General features: G+C 41.8%; 1 protein-coding gene across 3 annotated transcripts in view; it reads left to right on the top strand.

The window, feature by feature from the left end:
• Window positions 1-19,751, top strand: part of LOC117547692 (DENN domain-containing protein 2D-like) — a 35,324-nt gene that overhangs the window by 1,834 nt on the left and 13,739 nt on the right. The window contains exons 1-5 of one of the 3 annotated variants that reach the window (XM_034218467.1): window positions 5,906-5,969; window positions 6,093-6,179; window positions 6,360-6,419; window positions 9,758-10,038; window positions 18,116-18,211. In XM_034218467.1, coding sequence (XP_034074358.1) covers window positions 9,975-10,038; window positions 18,116-18,211 — 160 coding nt within the window. In that variant the 5' untranslated portion in view covers window positions 5,906-5,969; window positions 6,093-6,179; window positions 6,360-6,419; window positions 9,758-9,974. Of the gene's footprint in view, window positions 1-5,905; window positions 5,970-6,092; window positions 6,180-6,359; window positions 6,420-7,720; window positions 8,183-9,757; window positions 10,039-18,115; window positions 18,212-19,751 lie in introns of those variants that run through there. The other 2 variants (XM_034218466.1, XM_034218468.1) reach the window with 2 other exon arrangements.

Below are 19,751 nucleotides of genomic sequence, written 5' to 3'. Positions count from 1 at the left end.
TGATTGATATCAGGCCTGGGGAGTAATTGATTACATGTAACAGGATTACACAAGCATGTTACAACAAAGGTTAAATCAAAAAGATGTAATCAGGTTACTGTAGACAAATTGGGGATTACTAACAGGATTCCAATGTTAAGATCAATTGTAATATAAAGAATGATATATTACAAAGCACATGCAAACATTAAAACACTTCATGAGTATCAAAACACAAAGTGAAACAAGTGTTGAGTGAAACCAGAGCTGATCTTCCCTTCATCATCATGGCCTACTGTTCCAATAATGCTTTCACTCGATGAAATGTCACCATCTACTGTCTGTATTAAACTACAAGAGTATTTTCTGTTTGTCAGATTTGATTTAAGATGTTTTTAAACTTTACTTTCACTGTAAATCTAGAGACTACTGCCTGCAAATGCAGTGTGTGTGTGTGTGTGTGTGTGTGTGTGTGTGTGTGTGTGTGTGTGTGTGTGTGTGTGTGTGTGTGTGTGTGTGTGTGTGTGTGTGTGTGTGTGTGTGTGTGTGTGTGTGTGTGTGTGTGTGTGTGCAAAAAACAGGTTTGTCTTAAGAAAAACTAAAATACAACTAAACATTTGTTTCTTTATTTACTGTTTACATTGTTGTCTTTTCTCTTTTATTTATTTGCATTGCATTTAATATTGAGGTAATCCAAACGTGATGGAAAGTAATCAGGTTACATTACTTTTATATTGTGACTCAGGTTCAGTTACTCATTACATTTTTTCACAGGTAATTGAAGTGTATTACATTAAAAAAAACCTCCCAACCTTGTTTAATATTAACTGAAGTGCTGAAGAATGCAGAATCGAACAGGTGAAAAGTTCACATTTTAAGACTCAATTAAAAAAATAATTAGTTTGTAAGAAAATGTTTGACTTAGGAAGGCCATAAATAGGTACAGTAACGTGACCTTACTAGCTAAACAAACACACAGTCATAAATGTGATGCTGTGTGTGTGCGTGTGGGTGTGCGCGTGTGTGCGCGCGTGTGCGCGCGTGTGTGTGTGCCTGCAGGCGTGGTGACTACGGCAGCCATCTGCTCTTTGAAGTGAATGATAAACCAGAGGAAGAACGAGTGTGCACAAGTCTGAAGCACTCTGTAGCACTCCAGCGGTCACCAGCCAGAGGCTGCAGAAAGAGATTTAGAGGCTCCAGATTTCCTTTTCAGCCTCTATTGCCCCTTTCACATCAACGCGTTTTCAGCTCCGGCTCGGTGCTGGAGCCTGAAAAGTACAGTTTTTTCCTGTTCATACCGCAGAGGCGCCGCCTCTCGGTCTAGAGGCAAGAGCTTCGGAGCTAAGAGGCGGCGTCGCTTACGTCGAGGCGGGGGCAGGGGCAGGGGAAGTATGCTGGAAGTAGATGCTGAAGACCACAAAGTCTTGCATTTCGCATGTGATGTTTGTAAAGTTCCAAGTAAAGTCGTCCCTTGTAAAGTCGTCCGATGCCTTCCATTTCGTTTCGTAAGAGGATAACCAAAGCGAACGGCGCTTCAATACAATCGGCCATTGTTGTTGTTGTCGATGTGAGGGATTTCCGCGCGGTTTGGATTTTATGAAGCAGGCACGCAAACGATGACGTCATGACGCAGCAGCGGCAGCTCTGGGCGGTGTGAACAGAGCGGGAGCAGAAAAGGGAAACCGGAGCTGAACCAGAAAAGCTCCCGCTCGGAGCTAGAAAGGGAAAACTTTAAAGCGCTGGTGTGAAAGCCGCATATGTGTGAGGGGTTTATCTGATCATAGTGTCTCATTCATATGGTGATGTTCCTTTAGTTTGGTGGTTGGGTTGCAAGGAGTTTGTTTTGTTTGCCACTGTCTTTTCTCCATTGGGAGGTCCCTAAAAATGAAATGTTCAGCACTGCTTAGGAGATAAAATGCAGGTGACAGTAGATAGTTTGCTTTGTTGACATGTTGAGTGTAGTTCTATCTCACACAGGCTCCACCCTCTACTGGACTCTATGGGTACTACTCTCATCAATGATACGCGAGCGTTCCCACACTGAAGTAGTATAAACGTAGCCGGCCAATCAGGGTGACTCCGAGCCTACCTGAATGCGCGCGCAGGCTCACAGTATAAGGCTGCTACGCCTCCTGACTGTCATCCTTTTCTCTTCAGCGAGCGAGACAACACCTGACCAGAAAAGCATTCGAAAAAAACAAGTGAAAAGTATGATCTCTTGGGAGCCCCAGTGTCTACGGAGGGGCTCTTTGGATCGATAGCCTCGGTCACGCAGCATTTAAAAAGCAGCGCTATTGTGAGCACACTCGCCACTCCCGCTGAAAACTCCAGTAAAGGAAGCAGCAGGTGGGCACGCGCACGTGAGTGTAATGAACCACAGAAAGTGCTGTCGAAGCACTGTGCGGGTTCAGGGACACTATAGCCGGCGTGTGGTTGTCAAAAAACACACCTCGTCTGGTATAACGGCCCGTCCACACAGCGGCGTGCGTTGAAGCTTGCCGTGTCTGAAACTCGACCCACAACCAATCACATGAATTGAGTACCACAGCTTCTTAGCTGCCGCTCCACAGCTGCTTGCGTGTCCCCTAACACAGTTTTATGGGCAATGGAAGCTCAGCTGTGTACTGGCAGAATGGATGGACAGGACACTGAGACTGGGTTACTCACTCCAGTTCTGGAGTGAGTAACCCAGTCTCAGTGTCCGGTCCATCCATTCTGCCTTTCCACCGCAGGTGCAATAGGGGCATTACCCACTCTGGGCCAACCTCTCCAGGCTTGGCTCCTGAGAGGGACAAGCTGAGAAGGGGTGGACTGTCTGACAAAGTTATACAGACTGTCCAGGCAGCAAGGGCGGAATCCACCACAGCCTGTTACAGGACGAAGTGGTTTGGATTCCTACAGTTACTGGAACTGGTACAGCCGGGCAATTGGTTCACAAACCATCGACCTGAGGGACGCTTACTTTCATGTTGAAATAGCTAGAAAGCCAAAACACAGGAAGTATTTGCGTTTTTGCCTTCCAGGGGATAGCCTACGGGTACAACAGACTATCGTTCGGCTACTCCCTGTCCCCACGCACGTTCAGCAAATGTGTGGCCACAGGTTTTATTTTATCTCAACGACCTCATAGTCATGGCCAGGTGCAGGGAATGGGCAGATGTTCCACACAGCCCAATTGATCTTACACCAAGTTGGGGGTTTGCGGTCAATTGGAAGAAGAGCAGTCCCATACCTCACCAGCAGGTGGGGTATCTGGGGATTTTGCTCAATGCAGCCCTCATCGAAAGCGAGGGGTACGCCCCCATCCAGAGAGAGAGGTGCGCCCCCATCGAGAGCGAGGTGTACGCCCCCATCGAGAGCGAGGTGTACGAGGCTCTGGTCACAGGTGCTCGAGGCTTTGGTCACAGAACCATTTGAGCCTCTGGAGCTCTCCTCCCTGAAGGCGCTATCAATGAAAACAGCTTTGCTGCTTGCCTTGACTTCGGCCAAGAGAGTGTGCGAGCTGACCGCTCTGTCGGTGTACCCGAGTTGCCTTTTGATTCGGGGTGACCGTAGCGGGGCGACACTCAGACCGAACCCCTCCTCGAGGGCCATACCGTTTAGTCTTCCGCCCCATACTGGGGACAGGGAGGCAACATTTCACCTCCTCTGCCCAGTTTGTACGCTGGCATGTTATGTAGGGCGCAGGCTTACATTAGGCACACTGAACAGCTGTTTGTGTGCTTTGGGGATGGTGTGGCCGGTAAAGCTCTGTCCAAGAAACGCCTGACAGGATGGCTCTGCGATTGCATTTCACATGCCTACGGACAGGCGGGGAGAGCCTTCCCCACTGGGGTCCGTGCACAACCTACACGTGGTATGGCTGTGTCAACAGCCTTGTTCAACGGCGTGAGTGTGGAGGACATATGCACGGCGCCGGCGGCGTCTTGGTCTACGCCAGGCCCCTTCATAAGGTTTTATCTCTTGGTCGATGTTGTAGGACGACAGGGCGTCCAGTAGAGGGCTCCACCTGTGCTTATAGAACTAATGTTACAATACGTAACCCATCGTTCCATTATGTACATCTCCCTTTTTACACTTCAGTTTGTGTACTGATATGTTGATCCGAAAGCTTCAGAGCTGTTGGTTTGGGTTTTTTATATTTCTTACAGAGCCTGGCTAGATGTTTTGTGCTAAATAATAACCTGATATATACTGTATGGTGGCCGACAGGGGCAAATACGCTACAACAGCCCAAAACACTTCCATTGGGAGGAACGTGTTGCAGTTTTAAAAAGGATGTGAATATATAAAAAACTAATGTGCCAAAACACATGCAAATTAAGAAACATGTTCACCAACTCCACACCCCATGCACAGCATTTAGAAAATATTCACTGAAAGTGCTGCCTGATCGAAATGTTGCAAACACAAAATGCTGCAGGAAGCTCAAAACACAACGGAAACCAGGGGACAATAATATGTCCCTGTTGGCACAGTTAGTCTGTTTCATAATTGTAAGTGTTTTGTCAGTTTAATTTAGATTATTGGCTTATACTAACTATAACTCAACTAATAAATAAACATTGATATAAATGTTATGTTAAAATATTCAGCAGCAGTATATAACATTAGCTCCACCATAACCAGCTGTGGTGAACACATTAATGCATCAATAATCATAATCCGGTCATTTAATACAGTATAGTCATGATTCTGAAATGGGCCATTTTTCTTTTGGTAATTGAATATATTGTGATTGTAAATTATATCCGCTGTGAGGATATGACAATGAGTCTCCGTCACTGTACAGTGGAATCTATCATTTTACTTTTGGCTTTAGTTTTGTGTACAAGACATTAAACCCATAACTTTCTCAAAATGCAAATAATTCCACTCATGGCAAAATCAAACAGACATTGTTTATCAACTTTAAATAACTTACTGATATTAGAAGATGCTTTTCTTTATGTTGTGCTCCACTCCTACCCCGCCTTGATGCATTCCAATTGTACACTGGTGGTTTATATTGCTCGAGAGTTTTCCCAGAGGGCATCATCATGTCCTGTCATTTTGGTTGGCTATAAATAGTACCTCTGTCTTCCCATGCAGAAGCATTAAGGCTCATGTAGCTTACAGTTCATGCCGTATGAGCCTCCTCCAGTTAAATATTCAAACAAGGGTCAGCAGCCCGACTGACTGAAACCTGCATCAACACACCGACACCAGTCACTAATGGTAGTGAGGAAATGGTTTCTATTTGCTTGTATTAGTTATGTTTGGTGATCAGGATACACATACCCAGACTCTGACACAGCAAAAAAAGTACAGTATTTGAGTCAAACAATTGCCATCTGATTAAAGATGCATCTGCAGAGTGATCAGTTCTTCCGCTGGTGGCTGGAAGATTTTTAGCAACAGTAATATCTAGGTTACTTTCATTTGAAATGTAGTGTTAAACATCAGGATTCATCTTCTGTACATAACTTCATGACAGCTATATGTCCCTCCAGAGGGGCTCACAACAGAGCTGGCCAGCTAACCAATCAGAGCAGACTGGGCTCTGGTTTCAGACAGAGGGTGAAAATAGTTGCTGCAGCACAGGCAGTATGAGAAAAATAAAGAGCTCTTTGAACATTAAAGCATGGAGACATGTGACCATAGAGACAGTAAATACTAATATGAAACCTGACAATGAGCAAATAGGGGTCAATGAAGCGATGTTGGTTTAAAAGGGAAAATTGTGACGCAACAGTAGCACTAGATGAATCATCTTCAGGAATCATGTGATATATATATATCCAACTTGCATGACCAGTAGCTGTTCAGATACTGACATGCTTTTTCAAAAATTGTTATTATATATTTTTAAACCATTAATTGATGGTACACATTTATTCTTAGTTCTATATTTATTTAAACCCATCTTTATTCCTCTTTCTCTCAGCATTTGGAGACGCAGCTGCCTCCAAACTCAAGGAGTTTCAGCTTCTCATCTATGCGTATTAAAAGTAAGTGAATCATGCGATACAAGTGATGTCAAATGTCTTGATTTAAATAAAGACAATTCCTGCTTGTCATTTAGCCTTTATTTTGTTGATAATGCATCACAATATCAATGTGAATTTCTGCAGAAAGGCACCACAGTAATGAAGAGGGAGGATTCACTCGGCAGAGAGGGTTGATGTCTTTTTCATCAGTACGGGAGACCTCGAGAAAGGGTATACAATATACTGTCATAATTCCTTACAGTTCACTATTGTTACAATCTGCCAAAAACCATAGACATTCTCATACAATAAAATAAACATTCATTTGTTTCCCCATGAAAAGCACCAACTGGCCGAAGATTAGAAGTTAAAACTTGTAGACATTTAATTCTTTTTTATTTCTAATCCTAGAGTCAGACCAAGATGAGGCCTCAAAGCTCCACTGTACCGAGGACCAGGAGAACGAGACAGGTATGAAGGATAGCAGATCTGCAGAAGTGGATATATGTCACACGTGTCCAAGTCACAAGCAAGTCTCCTACAAATCTTAAAGAGGCCCTATTCTGCCTATTGGGGTTTTCCCCTCTCCTGTAGTGTGTTCTATAGGTTTCTGTGCATGTAAATGGTCTGCAAAGGCTAAAATCCCTGTGTTCCCTCCAGAGGGAGTTTCTCTCCCACACAACCCCCCCTCACCTGATTACATGTAAAGTCAATTCAGAGACACGGACAGACGCGAATTCGCTCCGGTGGCGTGCATGAAGCAGTTGATGCGAATGCCGCGGCGCGATTGAGGCAATTGGAGGGGGCCACGACAACCGCTCGAGTTCAATTGTATCAACTCGAGCGCCAAATTCCCGTGACGCGATCTCGCGGTAGCTAATCAGCGGTGAGGATCTCAGCCTGCCGTCACTGACGTTGAACCAGAAAACCAAAACATCAGCCGTTAGCTGTTAGCACACAGAGATCACAGCTCCTCATATCTGTTCAGAAACTAGACAAAAGTTAAACAAGTACAAACCACAGACTGTCTGTGTCATGGCGAATACAGTCGCTGGTTTATGTATGTCTGTAGGCCGTTGTTATGAGTGTGGAGCATATACAACGTTAGCTTAGCCTGATCGATCCGATCTCCATTCAGAAAACACACATTTCAAAAGGTTTTTTGCCTGCCGTCTGTCTGCAGACTTGTCAAAGCATGAATTCATGGTTTTTACTAACCGGTATCAGTATGTTGTTACTTCGGCATCATTTTGAAACGTGTATTACAATTAAATCACGGTAAAATATGTTCATTTGGTTGTAGTTGTAGCGCTTCTTGTTTGAATGATGCGAGTAAACACAGTTGACAGCCGCGGTGAAACTCGAGTGCTTATGCTGCGTTCAGACCGGACGCGATGCGAATATTCGCTTCGCTCTAAACGCTCCTCCTATCGCATCGCTCTAGTCGCTCGAGTTCTCTAGTCGCTCGAATTTTTCAACGCGGCTGGCAGCCGCGGTGAAAAATTGAACTCTCGCGTTTGACGCGGCCCCCTTCAATCGCCTCAATCGCGTGATTCACGCCGCATCCACCGCTTCATGCGCACCGTAGGAGCGAATTCGCGTCTGATCGCGTCTCTGCATTGACTTTACATGTAATCACGCCGTCCCAAACATTGCATCGCGTCCGGTCTGAACGCAGCATTAGAGTGATGCGATAAAAGCGATTAGAGCGAAGCAAATATTCGACATGTAGAGACACAAAACACAATATGAACCTGAAAATAAGCAAAATAGGGCCCGATTTAAAAAACATGAAGTAAATGCTTACTCTGTTTACTGGTAGGCTACTTTACTTTTACTTAAGTATAAGATCTGAGTACTTGTTCCAGTTGAAAGTAGGCTACTAGAATCATAAACAGTCTTTTCCAGGAGTCTCGACCTGTTTAACAGTCTTGTAAAAGTGGATGAAAAGTCATTAAAGTAAGCATGAGTCAGCTCCTGACGATGAACAGGTTCTCATTAAGGTTAAAGCTATTCTGGACTGAACTGACTCAACCAGTTTTAGTCACTGTGCTGGATGTTCAGGATTACAGCTGGTTACAACAGACTCTGTTGAAGTTGACCTGTTGAACCTCCATGGCGTATTTTCGTTGTTTTATCTTGATATGTGACTTACTTGATTTCGTTAAAGCCTATTGAAGAAGATCTTCCCTTACAGACAAAAGAGGTTGAACAAATATAATCAGAGATTGAATGTAAGTACACTTACTAATTTTGAGGTACTTTACTTGGGTAATTTCATGCCACCTTCTATTTCTACTACACTACATTTCAGAGGGAAATAATAAATTTGTAATTCCATTTTCATTATCTGACCGCTTAAATTACTTGATTTGTCCATTCAAACTCATGTTTTTACTTAAAGTATAAACTAAACAAGGCAAGGCGAGGCAAGGCAAGGCAAGTTTATTTATAGAGCACCTTTCAAAACAAGGCAATTCAAAGTGCTTTACAAAAAAGAAAGACATTAAGAGCATTAAGAAAATAGTGCAGTGGAAACACATTATAAAATGACATTTGGCATAATACAATAAACATACAAAATACATGAATAAAAGTTACAGTGCAGTGTGAGATATGAATAGTTCAATTAAAAGAAGCGGCAAAAAGAAAAGTCTTCAGCCTGGATTTAAAAGTAGTCAGAGTTGCAGCGGACCTGCAGGTTTCTGGGAGTTTGTTCCAGATATTTGGAGCATAATAACTGAACGCTGCTTTACCATGTTTAGTTCTGACTCTGGGGACAGAAAGCAGACCAGTCCCAGAAGACCGGAGAGTTCTGGATCCTTTAGCAGGAGGCCAGAAATGTATTTTGGCCACTAGACCATTCAATGCTTTATAAACCAGCAGCAGGATTTTTAAATCAATTCTTTGAGAAACTGGAGTGATGTGATCCACTTTCTTAGTGTTAGTGAGGAAGCAGCAGCGTTCTGAGTCAGCTAAAGCGTTCTAATATAATATTTTAGTGAGACCTGTAAAGACACCATTACAGTGTGTGTGTGTGTGTGTGTGTGTGTGTGTGTGTGTGTGTGGTGTGTGTGTGTGTGTGTGTGTGTGTGTGTGTGTGTGTGTGTGGGTGTGTGAGGGGGGGTGCGAGGGGGGTGCGTGCGTGCATGTGTGCGTGCGTGCGTGCGTGCGTGCGTTCGTGCGGTCTAGTAATATGTTGTGGTCAACAGTGTCAAATGCAACGCTAAGATCTAATAAAACTAACACTGTAGTTCATCCACAACAATAAGATTGTATGCCTCAAACCGAAAGCACCTCTTTTAACATTAAGAAACAAATATATACATAAATAAATAAATATATATAAACAAAATAAATGATTTTTGGAAATTATTATTTATGATAGCATATCTACTTGGGAGGCTGTGGCTCAGTGGAATAGTGGGATGATCTTCGGATCAGTGGAGCACTGGTTCATTCCCTGCTGCACTCAGCATGTGGTTGTGTCCCTGGGCAAGACACTTCGCCCCACTTTGCTCCTGTTGGGATTACCCACAGTACTGAAAGTCTCTTTGGATAAAAGCGTCTAACAAGGGACCTGTAATGTAAGGTACTTTTATTTCAGTCACTCAGGAGTTTTTGAATGAGTACTTTTGCTTTCAATACTTTTAATATTTGTTCCCCTTAATAGTTTCACTTTAATAATATTTTAAATGAAAGACTATTGATTATAACTGATTATATTTACAATGTGGAATTAATACTTGTACTTGAGTAAAGGAACTGTGTACTTCATCCACCTCTGAATATAATATCCAACCGTTTAGGGAATACAATGAGCGGTTTTTCGGAGCTGACTTGAACGCACCACAGAAAGCACCGCTCGGCTTGTCCCAGCAGACAGAGCAGTCACAGCCGGCGGGGAGCGACCAGGATGCGGTTTGTGTGCGGTAATGGACGCGATAAAGTGCCGCTGCTGTGGTAGAGAGTGTTCCGACAGAACCAGCTGAGAGGTGGACGGGCTGTCTGTGGGGTGAAGCAGCCATGAGTGAAACGGTAACCAGGAGAAGGAAGGGTCAGGGGCCGAAGAACCTCCAGAGCAGATGGAGTGAGTATGACACAGCCGAGGATCCACTATCACTCAGTTTATCTGCGTAACGTTAGGGTGAAGCCAGTATGTGATATCCACATTTAAAACACTAAATAAGTTTAACAAAAAGTATTGCGTCACTTTTAAACGTGTTGTTTAATGTTTACTGACTCGCGCGGGCCAATGTAGGCTACCTGTCGGAACGATGCTGACATGTCTCGAGCGTAGGGTCTCGAGCGGGTTCTAGTGTCAGGTTGGAGCGCTCCATGTCAACAGACCAAGTTTGCTCTGCTGCTGAACTGACGGCCCCACTGCATGTTTTTGTAGTTGAAAGCCTAATATGGAGCACTAAAGTGGAATAAAGTTCAGCGTGGTGAAATACAAACATGACGAATTGAATAACTGCTTGGTTTTGTGCTACTTCAAACATAACAACATGAAATCAATGTTTTCTATGGACAGATTTGGCACAAGGCGGATATTGGAATTTCAAGATATTTTTGAATCCCGTTCAGCTAAAAAAAGATTGTAGTATGTGCTACTGTGACAGTCCAAATCCCTGTGGTCGAAAGTAACTAAGTACATTTACTCAAGTACTGTACTTAAGTACACATTTGAGGTACTTACCCGACTGTTTTCATTTTATACTACCTTATAATTCTTCTCTACTACATTTTGGATGCCAATTTTGTAGTTATTATATTGTATTATTTATTTTACAGATTAATTTACTAGTTACTTTATAAATTCAGATTTTGACACAAAATACTTACCACAAAAACGTTGCGAGTACATTTTCCTAATCGTAATTAAATATTTTAACTTAATTCTCTATGCAGTACTTTTACTTGAAATTGAGAATTTCTACAGTGTTGTATTAGTACTTTTACTCAAGTAAAGTATATGGATACTTTTCCCACCACTGCCAAAGCCAGATTTTTGGCTTTTCAAGTGAACAGACTTCAGCATGTGCCAATCTACACAAAATAAATCTTGATATCCTATTCCATCAGCTAAGCTATATATTATTATTATTATTATTATTATCTATAAATCCATTTATAATTAGTGGTTTGATAACTTAAAATATGTGTTTTGCTTCTTTGTCATTTTGGAACAGTCAGAAACACCAAGCCGCCTTTCATGTTGGAGGTGGAAGAGCTTTCACAGCAGAGCATGTGAGCCTCTTCATGGCAGGCTGAGCCAGGAATGTGCTGCTATGCTGACACAGACAATGATCACTGTTGAAAGATTTAAAAGCCAAGAACTGCTATTTTTAGATATACCTGGACATATACATAAACATATACAATGACATTTGAAATCTGCAGGTTTTCAGAGTGAAAATGACCAGGATTGAAGCAGTTTTAGTTAGTCCTTGGTGACTGCGCCATCCCTTTTCTTTTAGAATTGAAAGCATGGTGTTGTAACATGTTCACAAGCCTCAGGGCATGCGAGGCTTTTTAAACAACTTGTATTTACACCCCCATCGCAGGTGATCTGCAGTAGCACAGCTAGGCAGTAGCATGGAGTCTGAACAGAAACGAGTAAAAGAGTCAAACCTGACTCTACAATCTAATAAAGTTGCATATGTTATTTGAAAGTTGACTGAGTGCAAATGTTGCGCAACTGCAAATGTTGTGCAACTGCAAATTGCTGGGTGGAGAAACATTGCCATTGCTATTGACACAGGTCAAACACCTGGTACTTGTACAGAGGATTCACATGGCAGACTTTGACTTCAGTAAAAGGTTATCAGGACCCAGGGAGCAGAGCCAGACTGAAAGTGAAACCTGGGAAATGTCTGCTTATTGTCTACTCCAGTTGTATGTCATCTTGGATGCATTAAGTTCAACATATTCTTCATGTACTGAACAGTATCTGCTCAGTTTGTGAACTAAAACACACAGATGAAGTAGATCATAAATGTGACAACATGTCTGACAGCGAACCACCCATTGAAGTGACAAACACACAGATGCAGTTTGTGATTCAGTTGTGATCAGAGCTCCAGTGTCTGTGTGGCGACCTTCCCTTTAACACAGTTCAACACTTTCAACAGGATCTAATATTGTCCATGATGAGGACACACCTTCAACCCATATTTACCCTGAACTGTGTGTGTCCGTATCAGGCTGATACTGACTCAGATATCTGCATCTTGTGTTTGTAAAAACGGGCCAATCTGTTTAACTCAATTCTCTGTTAGTATACAACTGGAATGTTTCTTCCTTTTTGATTTTGTTTCTGCATTTCAAAGATTTACAAATGTTTTATTCTTATAATAAGTATTTATTCTTATAATGCTAAGAAACAATTTGGTAAATGTATATCTTTCTCTTTATTTGTTACATTCTGTTCTACAAAGTAGGAATGCAATGTTTGTTTGCACACTTGCCCAAATGACTTTAGTTTTTAGATTTGATTGTGAAAATGGAGCCGCCCTCGTAACGAAATAAAGACCTCAATAAAGACTTCCAAAACCTTTCAAAAGTGTATTTAAAAATATCCAACAGAAAGTGCGTTTTTTTGCAAACATTGGGTCTTTAGCGAAAATGTCTAGTTCAAACAGATGAAGGGGAAATGAATTAATTTCAGACAGGAAGACTTAAAAGAATAGTCCAATAGATTGTGGGAAATACCCAAATTTGCTTTCTCAGAAGACCAGTCATTTCCCCCAAGTCTTGTTGTCACCATGAGGTTGCCTGGTGCCAAGAAACCGTCCAGGACACGGCCCCCTCCGAAGCCAATTTTTCATTTGTTTGTTTATATTTAACAAATTAGATATATTGTTTTATTTAGTGAGCTTTAGAGGTGTTGGTAGGTGTATTTTGTTATCTTTGGACAGACACACTCCGTTTGCAGTGTTTATGCTAAGCTAACAGCTAGTGGACTGTTCTTCTGGCGGGGTAGATGTGTTGCACGTCTTCCTCCTCCATCTCTCCATACACGCTCATGGAAATCCTATAAGATCCTATAACTTAATACTTACATACTTTATTTAACATGAAAATACAATTGACACAGTATAATTTCCCACGATACGACAATCGTTTCTATGGGCTAAAATGAATAGAAGAATACAGGTCTGTCGATGTGTTTCTAAAAATTCAAGGTTTACAAAGTTGAGATAAAAAAAGTTCTTCAAATAGTTTATTAAATATATAATATACATTATATAGCATATTAGATAATTATATAAAAACATATTATATTTTATTCAAATACACTGATGCGCAACATGAATTGCACTTTTTGAGTATTTAAACGCTTTTTTTCTAATGCTGAATATTTAAAAGCTTGACAGAATTTGTCTTTACGAAGCAGTTTTTTCCCACAGCACCTGAATGCAGCAGTATGAACATTCTTTCCTCAGAGTCTCAAGTAAACAAATGATTCAGCACTGTAATAATAGTAATAATGTAGTATCAGTAACCACAGAGGATTATTAGGGAAGTCCTGCGTTGTTGATGAGGGTTGTACATATACATAATACATATATTTATACATGTAATAAACCAAATTGTTGGGACATTTTCTTTTACGGAGCATAGTAGTAGAAAGTGAAGTTACTGTAGTATTGCACTGTAAAGTCACTAGTGCTGCCCTCGACTAAAGATTTGTTAGTCGACCAATAGTTGTCAATGCAGGCAAAAATATTGTTAGTCGACTAATCGTTGCATGTTTATGATAAATTATGATTATGAATATTATTTATAAAAGTTTTCTCACAAAATGGTTTCAGTTTCAAGAGCTGAGAAGAAAGTTATTATAATATAATAATATGTTACGTTGTTCTACATATATAATATAAAATAAAGCTGTAATAATGAACCTATAAAATATTAATAAAATCTTATACGCGGAAAATGTGTGAGAGTCACAACGCACCGCATGGACGCAGCGGTCCGTCCATCAGCGGTTAAAACAGCTAGGTATTGTTTGGGCCGACTAAAGTTTAGCCAACTATTTGGGGGCAGCTCTAATAGTCACAATGTCTTCTTATTACAGATGTAAACTTAAAGAGGCCCTATACTTCTCATTTTCAGGTGTATATCAGTATGTAGTGTCTCTACTTTAAAGAGTCCTCTCCTGCTCATGTTCAGGTGTATATCAGTATGTAGTGTCTCTACTTTAAAGAGTCCTCTCCTGCTCATGTTCAGGTGTGTATCAGTTTGTAGTGTCTCTACTTTAAAGAGTCCTCTCCTGCTGATGTTCAGGTGTATATCAGTATGTAGTGTCTCTACTTTAAAGAGTCCTCTCCTGCTGATGTTCAGGTGTATATCAGTATGTAGTGTCTCTACTTTAAAGAGTCCTCTCCTGCTGATGTTCAGGTGTATATCAGTATGTAGTGTCTCTACTTTAAAGAGTCCTCTCCTGTTGATGTTCAGGTGTATATCAGTATGTAGTGTCTCTACTTTAAAGAGTCCTCTCCTGCTGATGTTCAGGTGTATATCAGTATGTAGTGTCTCTACTTTAAAGAGTCCTCTCCTGCTGATGTTCAGGTGTATATCAGTATGTAGTGTCTCTACTTTAAAGAGTCCTCTCCTGCTGATGTTCAGGTGTATATCAGTATGTAGTGTCTCTACTTTAAAGAGTCCTCTCCTGTTGATGTTCAGGTGTATATCAGTATGTAGTGTCTCTACTTTAAATAGTCCTCTCCTGCTGATGATCAGGTGTATATCAGTATGTAGTGTCTCTACTTTAAAGAGTCCTCTCCTGCTGATGTTCAGGTGTATATCAGTATGTAGTGTCTCTACTTTAAAGAGTCCTCTCCTGCTGATGTTCAGGTGTATATCAGTATGTAGTGTCTCTACTTTAAAGAGTCCTCTCCTGCTGATGTTCAGGTGTATATCAGTATGTAGTGTCTCTACTTTAAAGAGTCCTCTCCTGCTGAACATCAGGTGTATATCAGTATGTAGTGTCTCTACTTTAAAGAGTCCTCTCCTGCTGATGTTCAGGTGTATATCAGTATGTAGTGTCTCTACTTTAAAGAGTCCTCTCCTGCTGATGTTCAGGTGTATATCAGTATTTAGTGTCTCTACTTTAAAGAGTCCTCTCCTGCTGATGTTCAGGTGTATATCAGTATGTAGTGTCTCTACTTTAAAGAGTCCTCTCCTGCTGATGTTCAGGTGTATATCAGTATGTAGTGTCTCTACTTTAAAGAGTCCTCTCCTGCTGATGTTCAGGTGTATATCAGTATTTAGTGTCTCTACTGGGACATGTCTCCATGCTTTAATGTTCAAAATGTTACGGCCTATAGAATTTTGGACCCCAAAGCAAACGGCTGGAGAGAGATGGTAAAAAACAAAAAACTTTATTCAAGCAGAAGAACAGAAAAATACGGCAGTGGAGTCAGGAAGTTGGCTGGCACTGAGTCGTCAGGGACAGGAGGCAAAAATCCACACAATAAATCCAAAAGACGAGGAGAGCAGCGAGACACACCGGAGAGTCGAAACACAAAGGAATTATCTGGCAGGGAAGTGGCATGAGGACCGGGCTTTTATATCTACAGGTGAAGAGGTGAGTGAAAACAGGTGTGCCTCGTCTGCTACTGGGAGGAGCCAGCCAACTCCCTGTCACACGCCAGCCCTGCAGAGGAACACAGAGAAGAGAGGGGTGAGACAGGAAAAAACACAAAAAAGCACACAACAAAAACAAAACTAAACAGAATCATAACACAGAAAGCTCTTTATTTTTCTCTTACTGCCTGTGCTGCAGCACTTCTTTTCACCCTCTGTCTGAAACCAGAGCCCAGTCTGCTCTGATTGGTTAGCTGGCCGGCTCTATTGTGATTGGTTAACTGCTTGGAAATGTGTCGAGAAATGTCCCGCCCCTTAGCCTATCACGTATAATGTGTTGGAGCACTAGCCAATAGAATAGCAAGTGTTATATAGTGATGTCACTATGTTATAGAAGTAAACAAAGGAGGCCAATGGAAACCGTTTCAGGCGGGGGGAGAGAGACTCCCAGGGATTTCAGCCTTCAACTGTTTACATGCACGAAAACCTTTAGAACACACTACAGGAGAGGGAAAACCACAAAAAGCAAAAAAGGGCCTCTTTTATTCAAATGAAGAAAAACATACACCTATTAATACTCTTGTTAAGAAGGGTTTTCCATGGCACCTATATGTCACTAGTACAAATCAGATAATAAAATCCGACTTTTAGGTACTAGGAAAATCATAAATATCAAATCAAGTTTTATTTATATAGTACATTTAAAAGCGATTTTTGGTCGAGCCAAAGTGCTGTACATGTAATAAAAACACATTACTACAATCACAATAAAAGCCGATAATTTACAACAGAAATATAAAAAGCAAAAACACAGGGAATAGTCAGGTGTCACTCTCCGCTCTGACTAGAAGGCCAGGGAGAAGAAGTGTGTTTTTAGTGTCGATTTAAAAAACCCTAGTGTCTGGGCCGACCTCACATGGAGGGGCAGAGTGTTCCAGAGCCTGGGGCCAGCTGCTGCGAAGGCTCGGTGACCTTGGGTTTTGAGCCTGGTCTTGGGCACTATCAGCAGCAGCTGGTCAGCCGACCTTAAGGCTCTGCCTGGGGTGTAGCGATGGAGGAGTTCTGCTAAATAAGCCGGAGCCAGCCCATTTAGTGCTTTAAATACAAATAAAAGGATTTTAAAATCAATTCTGAACCGGACTGGAAGCCAGTGTAGTGAGGCCAGAATTTGGGTGATGTGGTCACGCTTTTTGTGGCCAGTCAGAAGACGTGCAGCTGCGTTTTGGACTAGCTGCAGGCGTCTAATTGAGGCCTGGTCCATACCCACATACAGAGCGTTGCAATAGTCCAGTCTTGAGGTAACAAAGGCATTAATAACCCGTTATAGGTCTTTAAAAGATAAAAACTACTTGGTCTTGGCCAATAGTCTTATTTTTAAAAAAAAGCTGGTCTTGACTACGGTGCTGACCTGCTTGTCGAATTTAAAAGCGCTATTGAAGGTCACTCCAAGGTTCATGACAGAGGAGAGGATGTTTTTATTGAGGGAGCCCAGAATATCAACCGGAGAGGCTGGAGGTCGGGGTCCAAAAAAGATGACCTCGGTCTTGCTCTCGTTGAGGGTGAGGACGTTTTTGCTCAGCCAGGATTTGATCTTTATCAAGCAGTCCATCAACTGCTGTAGTGAGTGTTTGACATTGGCTTTGAGAGGCAGATAGATCTGTACATCGTTGGCGTAGCAGTGGAAGGGAATATTGTGTTTAATGAGAATTGAACCTAGGGGCAGTAAAAAGAGGATGGGGCCCAGGATAGAGCCTTGGGGAACCCCACAGGTAAGAGGGGCTTTAGCAGATAAATAAACTCTTATTTTAACGTAGGAAGTTGTTCAATGTTATGTTGCACCTTATACATCTTGTTCATTGATTCTCTTCATTTGTGATGGAAAACAAACTCATATTACAGAGAGGAGGAGTGCTGGATTTATCAGCTGTCTCTTCCTAAACCCTACATGTGTGTTACACCCCTCTTTGGTTGAAAGTACAAGTTGAAACCAAGAGAACATTACATTATTATTTTTGTTGTGATGCATGTACAGCATTTAGCAAGCATGTTTTTTAAATGTCAGAGGTAGTCTGTGGAAGATCTGTTAAGTTACGTGATAAAATGTGTTATTCTTTTTTTCCTGGGTGAGCAGCCCAAAGGTAATATCATCATTGATGTTTCTGAGAAACAATAGGTACAGCAGTTGGGGTAACAGTGTTTCCATTCTCAATCATTCTATTTTCTTTTGACTGTGAGTATATTTTCTTTAAACATGTTGCATTGGATAGTCAAATAAAGGGTTCATTATAGTATTTGCCATTTTACGTCTCATAAGTCTTAACGACTTGAAGAGGAGAGCACCTGTTCGAGTCTGATGACCAATATAAACATCGGAAATTCTTATTTCTGCAGCAAATTCCACTACTCCATGTTTGATCAGGATGCTGGCTGCATCATTTGAACTCAGGTCGCTTTACTCCAACCTGAGCAGAAATAAAAACATTAATATTACGAGGCTTGGCCTTTAAACGCTCAGAGGAAGTGAATGTTGTTCTAATGTTATTATTGAGCAGCTTCTGCTTCTCTTTCTGCAGCTGCCATCCCGTCAGGTGAAGATGAGGCTGGACGACCGGGGGCCCTCAAGAGGTTAAGTGCCATGTGGTCGTCCTTCCGCAGACACAAAAGAGATGGTGAGTGTTACATTAGAAAATAATCCCCTGTACTTCTTCTTCACTGTTACCTTAGTGCCAAGTCAGAACAGAAACTGGAGTGTCTAGCATATACTGAAGAGACAGTTGCTGTGATCAGAGAACTGCTGGAGCATTTTTCATTTAGCTCCTCAATTCCCTTTATCGTGCCACAAGCTGTTTGATTTTGATGGTTAACCGTAGTCATTCGCACCACAGTACAGAGTAGGAAGCATGGAGGCAGACGCACTAACAACAGGACGATGACTGTCAGGAAACTGTCAGTGTTCCTGCACTCACTGTGTTATTCTCTGTGTGCATATTGGGTGTCACTGTGGGAATATCCTAGGATCAGGTATATAGGTCAGAAAATCTGAATTGTTGTCACACCGGAAGGGCAATGGTTTTTGGAGTCGCTTACAGTTTGTTTTTGTTGTCAGTGAAAAACAAAATGGAAAGAACGCACCTGTGCTACAAACAAAGGAAGTTTCTACAGATTGTATTACCAACGAGCAAGACGCACCTCCACTCCCAAGTTATTATTCTGAGTATCAAACTTATACTATATTAAATTAGACTTAATTCCTTTAACACTTACTGTTGATGCCAGACTTATGAAATAGATCCGCCCACAGAAAAGTGATCCCAGCTGTGTTACTATAGAAAATGCATTTGCAGAACTTACCCACAGTGTGGTCCTGCAGACTCTGTTTCACATCCCCAAAGTCAGCTGTCAGGTGGAGGCCGGTGTGCCAAACGATCAGCTCTCCCTGCAGGAATAAAGGCGATAACAACAAGTAAAACACTTTCTAAAATAGCTTCTGGTTTTACATTTTCCCTGACCCACTATGATCCACAAATACAGTGGTAGATAAGAGTACACAGAGAAACTGTCAACTGCTGGAGTCTCTACCATCCAGAGGTAGTGTTAGTTAAGTAAGGGTTAATGTGCAGCATGGCGGACATTAATGAAAAAACAACAGACAGGATGAACATGACCCTACATACTAAATAAACCAACGTCTTGCTTCAGAAAATTGGTTTAAAATGACTTAAAGGTGGGGTAGGTAAGTTTGAGAAACCGGCTCGAGATGCACTTGTTGTTATATTCCATGGAATGCTCTTAACATCCCGATAGCAATGGATATCTTAAGTGCTTTGACAACAAATCCATACAAAAATGTATCTGTGGAAGCCGTGGTACTGTAAAAAGCACGACCAATCATCTGAGCCGGCCCGGCTAAAGTAACTGGATGGCCTACCTGCCTGTCAGCCTTCCATCTGTGCACAAACTTATCTCGTGCCCTCATTGGTCATGTGCACGTTCGTGTGTGTTGGAGGAGGGGCTCTGTAAGGAAGTAGCAGATTTCTTCCGGCTGTGTATTTTCAAATTCTAGCGCACTCGAGCTGGTTTCTCCAAAATGACCTACCCCACCTTTAATTTATAAAAAAATGTATTGTGAAAAGAATAGTGCGCTCCACTGCGTATCAACAAATGTGAATGTGGCGTCAGCAACGTAACTTAAAATGACGGCAGCACTGA

This window comes from Gymnodraco acuticeps, unplaced genomic scaffold, assembly GCF_902827175.1.
Source record: "Gymnodraco acuticeps unplaced genomic scaffold, fGymAcu1.1, whole genome shotgun sequence".
NCBI lineage: Eukaryota > Metazoa > Chordata > Actinopteri > Perciformes > Bathydraconidae > Gymnodraco > Gymnodraco acuticeps.
The sequence above is the reverse complement of the archived record's forward strand: the minus strand, read 5'-3'. Positions and strand labels throughout refer to the sequence as shown.